The sequence below is a fragment of the Cariama cristata genome, unplaced genomic scaffold (genome assembly GCF_000690535.1).
Source record: "Cariama cristata isolate BGI_N322 unplaced genomic scaffold, ASM69053v1 scaffold7476, whole genome shotgun sequence".
NCBI classification, from domain to species: Eukaryota; Metazoa; Chordata; class Aves; order Cariamiformes; family Cariamidae; genus Cariama; species Cariama cristata.
In genome coordinates, this window is record NW_009622634.1 from 1,575 (window position 1) to 7,544 (window position 5,970).

Consider the following 5,970-nt stretch of genomic DNA (forward strand, 5'->3'; position numbering starts at 1 on the left):
GTCGTTGGTTCTTGAAGGTTGAAGGACAGCAGCTCCTTAACCAGCCCAGATGCAACGAAGGCCTGACTATGCCCTGCCTCTAGCCCAGTCGATCTGATGGGTGTAATTTCCCCAAATTAGTAGGTAATTTTCACGTTGCATTTATCAGCCCAACGTACGTGGTCTTGAATTTACTCTCAGGGGAGAGAATTGCATTTATCAGCCCAACATATGTGGTCTTGAATTTACTCTCAGGGGAGAGATGCCAGATCGGTCTCCCATTTTAGTAGGATTTGGGTAAATTCTTAAAATGCTGCTTTTGCCCTGGCTGGGGTCAGCCTGGCACACCAAGCAGGGATAGCAAAGAGCCTGGGTGATGTTTGAATCCTGCAACTAATGAGCTGTGCTCAGACCTCAGAGCCCGTCGGTGTGAAAACAGCATCCGTGGCCGCTGCAGCCTCTCCCCGCAGTCGTCTGCTTCATTTGCTCGCGATGACTCAAGGTTGCGAGTCCGTTAGGGTTGGTTGTTCTCCTCCATGCTCGTGAAGCGCAGGGTGGGATTGAATATTTATTAAAACACGGATACTTGTAATAACAGGAGAAGCAGCATAAACAAGAGCATCTGAGAGGCAGCTACACCAGACGGTATTTTTGTTTGGACCAAATAATCCCAAATTGTTGCTAATTACAATATGAAAGATCAGTTAATTCCTGTGATTTGCTTAAGAGCAAGCTTAATAAGATACAAGAGCAACCAAAGAGAAGTTTTCTTTTTCCTCCCAGTACAGTTGTGAGCCAAGGACGTATCAGGAGCAGCACAGGCGGTGACTAAGCCTTCGTTGAAACCCCCACGTGCTAAGGAGTCCTGTGTGCTCTGAATGAGGATGAGGGTTCGGATGCTTTTTTACCAAGTCAGGGGACAGGTAGTGGAGCCGAATCGATTCCTGTCACTCAGGAGTTGCTCTGGAGGAGCAGGATTATGGATCAGGGTGATGCTGCCGCAGTTTGATCTGGAAATCAATAGAGAGACGGAAGTTGGGCTTGTGGGGATGTGGCAGAGACGATGATTTGGGGTTTGATGAGATTTTGCTCTGCGAACAACTGAGTCACTAACTCCTCTTCACGTCCTGATTGACAGAGGGAAAGGGCTAAATTCAGCCTGGATGCAGCTCTCTCAGAGTCCCCGGGGCCCCCCTGTATAATTTGAGTCCAGAATTTCTCAAACGAGCCAGGGCTCCCAAACGCTTCAGTCTCCTTCTTTGCCTTTGCACCTAGCTCAGGAATAACCCTTCACTCTACCGAGCCAATACTAATTCAATTTGTATCAACCTGGGACTTTGATAACCTTCCTCCTGTCTTGTTTGTAGCAACCAAATTAAACACAGCAGGCAACGTTATAAATACAAACTGTGCCAAGTCACCTTGGCGTGCCTCAGAAATCCCAAAGTTCATAGGGAGCTGTTCAAATCTCAGACGTTATCAGATATATGGCCCGTCCTTCTGCCGGCTGGCCAAACTTGCTCATTTGTAGGATGTGGAACAGCATTTTTGGTTTGCACATTTGCCCTGTTGTTCCTATGACTGTAATACACGGCTTAAGGTAACTAAAGGGTTGCAAGGTGCTACTTAAACCTCAGCCGCTGGCAGAAAGCTTGTATGAATGGGAGGGATGGGTGAAATCCCTGGTCTTTAGGATGGACTGCAACATGTGAGTCCAGAGTTGTTGGTCAGGCTGGAACGCCCGGCGTTTGCAAGTCCAAGTAGAGCTCCTCTAAAAATCACACTTTGTCATTTTGAGGTTTCAGCTAGTGAAGGAAAGACCTGGTGAACTCTGCTGGTCCTCAGCAGCTGGCTCAGAAATCCAAACTTTCAGACCTGATAGTCAAACCCCTAAGCCACCCCTCTTCGTCTCTGACATGGTTTCTTCTTTTTCCTCGTTTGTTCTGCTTTACGTCACTCGGTGGCACGGACTGCTCCAGCATCTGCTCAGCGTCGGGGAGCATCAGCTGTACCGTTGCACCTGTGACGCTAATTAGCAAAACATGAGAAGGCTGAAATTAAGATACACGCTGAACTGCTCTTCACGCTTCAGCTTTGCTTTCTTTTCCAGAGCACGGTAATTGTGGAGAAGACTGTGCAAGACCTGATGAACCTGATGCACGACTTGAGCGCCTATTCGGATCAGTTCCTCAACATGGTGTGTGTGAAACTCCAGGAGTACAAGGACACCTGCACCCTTGCCTACAGGTACAGGCAGGCTTGGCAACCGATGTGTGCTGGAGCTACTGCTCTTGGGCTTTTGCTATTTTGCCACGAGTAGGCAGGAGTTGTAGAAATCATCTCTGCTGGGATAGTCAAGGATATTTCGTTCTAGGTGGGGAAAAAATCTGAAATAATGGTCATTGGCATATGGAGAGTCTTGGCTTCCCAGAGACTTTATCCACACCATACTGTGGGTTAGGCTCTTTAAACGTGGATGACAGTGGTAGTGGAGCTTAGAAACCACACAGCTTTTCTCTTAATCAGGCAAAAGGTGACCTCAGGTTGGAGGTGGAGAGTAATAAGGCATCAACTTCAAAATAAATAGCTGTATGTAGCTATCGCTTTCTTGTAAAGCAAGTCACATCCTTCCATTTGAGTGTTCCCAAGAGATTCGGCTACATTTTAACTAATTATATTGAGATTTGATTATTCAGATCGCATGGCAATGTAGGAGTTAGTAACCACGACACACCATGTAAATACACACACATTGCGTTTTGGGAAACTTTCCCAAAATCTTTCTGTAAACTTATTCTTTCAGGGGCTCATCAAATGCTCCATCCTGGGCTGTCTTTGTTCATTAGCATTTTTGGGTGATCCATCTCTAACTGCTTCCCCAGCCACGGTGTGGGAGCTAAACTCAGCGTGGTCCCGCTGGGCACAGGGTTATCACACTGGGTTGTTTGGTTTAAGTCCTTCGGGTACTTGCTTTAGCATAGAATTCCTAGGTAACCGTCAATAAGTAACTTATTCTCCGTACATCCCAGTTGCCCATCTGTAAAATGGCCCTTCCTGGAGAGGGGGACCAGGAGCATGCCCTGCACCGTGGCGATAAATACTTGCATTGAAAGACACTAAAGATGCTGCAGCAACGTGGGCTATAATAGCTGCTATATATAATCTCCTTTAATGGCTAATTGAGGCTGGCGATAGCAGGGGAAGCTGAAAAAGCCCCTTGTGTTTTCTGACCAAGAGCATTAAGAAATTACTTCCTATTGCCTGATTTCATTCAGGAGAAGCTTCATCTGGTGAGCAGCTGCATACGACCTCATTATTATTATTATTAATAATGCCAGCAATAGCAGTGAGCACGTATGTGGGCTAAACTTCGTCTGAGCGCTCGTGTAAATTGGTAGCTGCTCGTGTGCCATTGTCCGAAATGCTCATATTTTATCTGAAACTTCGCTGACTTCAGCCAGACAATAGATGTAATTTCTTTGGCTTGAACTTAAAGGTCCTTCCTTCCTTCCTTTGCTGATACCATTCCTGGATTTGGCACCTGCTGAGGAGTAATTAGGACAGCCCTAATTTGGCAATATCCTGATTACAGCAGGAGGAAAAACAGGAAACGTTCTAGTTTTGCTGCTAGCAAAATGACTGACTGAAATAGCAATCTATATACATTTCAAATGATGCAGAGGAATATAGCAGCTCCTCGCCTTTCCCGGGGCGAGCGGTTCGATCCGCGGGGATGTTATGCCCTCTGCAGGGATCTCGCATCGGCACGGCTCCGTGCAGCCTTGCCCTTTGGACCAGGGTTTTCCCTGGGGGTTTGGGGTTCGTGAATCCTCATGTTGGTAATGTTAGTGGAAGGAAGGATCCTTTAGAGCTGCTTAAAATCAGAATAAACTCCTTAGAACTGTGAATTAATACGATCGGGCAAAGCTATCGGAGCAAGGGAGTGTGCGTCTGTTCTTGAGATGTCAAGATAGTGAGAATTTGGGAAGCCAGAGAGATGGTTTATGCAAGATTTGCACATGGCATTCGTTCGTTCCCCATGTGCATGTGCTTCTTGAAGGGGAATATGAGCAAACGTGGATGAAATGTATTCAAATACAGGCTCCTCAAAGCAAGACTTTTTTATTCGGCGTCCTTTGAAGAACAGATAGCTCTGTCAGGACGTCAGCGCTAAGAAATGCACAGCTGAGATTTTTCATGTTTGAGTTCCATTTGGCTCGCATTTTCTAGTGAATGCAAAAAAAACCCGACGGGGCTGGATATGAATGGATTGGACGTTTATATAAGTAGCAACTATGGATTTGCGAGTTTTAATTGATGACGAATTTTGGAAACGTATTTAATCTGATGTAGGTGAGATGCTTTTGCAAATTACGTGTTTGTAAGAAGTGCAATTTCAGTTTGACGCTAACTGTTTACAAATGTGAGTTGTATTTTCTGACTAGTTTATGAGGGATTGGGGATTAAAATGAAAACAAAAGTGAGGGAGAGAGAGACACAAAACCTCCTGCTGTGTTGGCAGTGTTTTTCTTAAGTCTTGTCCAGCCCATGTCTAGCTACTTCTTCAGCAAATTTCTGTGAAAGCAGCTCTACTCATGAGTTAAGTCAAAATAGTTAAACCATTTTTATGAGACTTTGGGAAATACTGAAAGGCCATAGAAGGATTCACAGGGACTGGGAAAAAACCTGACCAGTTCATGGTAGCTACCCTTAACATGAGTCTTTCTTTTTAATCACTTGCCAACACCCTGCTTGGACAAGCACCCTGCCTTGGGCGCTAAAACTAATCTCTTTCCATGTCTTTCTACAGAAGTTGGCCCCATGTATAGTTACGTTCACGTTGAAGTTGCACGTTTTTCTTTTGTAGCTCCAACTTTAAGCTCTATCCTATGTGTCCACCCCCTTCCTACCAATCTTCATCCTCCCTCCCTTGAACAACCATCCTCTGGTGCGTTTTTCAGCCTATCTGAAGAGTCTGAGTAAAGGCACCACTCGCCCAAATGACTCTCTTTAGGCTGTAAAAAGAGATGGACATTTCCAGAGTGATGCACCTTAATTAAAATGTGCCTCAACTCTCTGGAGGTGCCCAGCTCTCTCCCTCAGCTGTGAAGGCAGTTTAGGGTGACCAGCCTCCTGGCTGAACTGTCTCAGCTGAATCTGTAAAATTAGGTGGGGTGAAACTGGGCCTAAATCTCTCCAAATGTTATGGGGTGGGGGGGGGTGGGGGAGGAAATCACAATTCCTGCATTCCAGCCAAGCAAAATAAAATGAAACCACTTTTTATTGATAAGGAGATGAGGAGTAGATGAATTCATCCAAGGTGTGGGGTCTGCGGTCAGACTGGATTTCTGGAGTCCCTGGGAAACGCTCTTGCCACTCAGTTTACTACTCCTCCCTGGCATCTTCCTCTTCTTGCATTAACTTTTTGGTTTTTAAATTGTCCTTTTGACTCTTTTGGGGCAGGGCTGTGTCTCCCTCAGGCCGTTAGGTACCTGGCCCATGCTGAGCATACTTTTAAACTCTTCAGCAATGCGAGCAGAGCTCAGCGTGGAAACATCCCCTTGGCCCTGGCAAGAGAAAAAAAATCATTGCCAAATACATTTGGCACAAGACAACAGAGTCCAATTAGCCCCTGTGGCCACCAGATGTTTTCTTAATGAAAAGCCATGGCTCCCCCAGCTGTGTCCGGGGTCGTTCCCCATCACTCTGTTCCCAGCTTGAGGCAGCAGTGGTGCAAATCTGGGACCATTACCACCAGCAGATGTTTTCTGGATAAAAGCCACTGAGCTGTGGAGGGGTGAACCCTCCTTGCTCATGAGCCATCACCTGTGTAAGCGTTACACCTATTCCCTACCCCCTCCCGGGAGCTGGGTACAAACAGATGGCATTTTCTTTGGCCCATTGAGCTGTGAATTAATTAGTTGATTATGGCACTGGTGGTAGCAAGTAACCCTATTACAGCAGCAGGGATAATTAGATAGGAGGTTGGAA

At 46.1% G+C, this 5,970-nt stretch overlaps 1 protein-coding gene across 1 annotated transcript in view; it reads left to right on the plus strand.

Annotated features, from left to right (window-relative positions):
• Positions 1-2,089: 2,089 nt before the first annotated feature.
• The window catches only part of LOC104163398 (exocyst complex component 4), a gene marked incomplete at its 5' end in the record, with an annotated part of 71,839 nt that continues 67,958 nt past the window's right edge, over positions 2,090-5,970 (plus strand). Inside the window, one exon of the mRNA XM_009702401.1 lies at positions 2,090-2,226. Within this exon, the coding sequence (XP_009700703.1) occupies positions 2,090-2,226 (137 nt within the window). The remainder of the gene's footprint in view (positions 2,227-5,970) is intronic.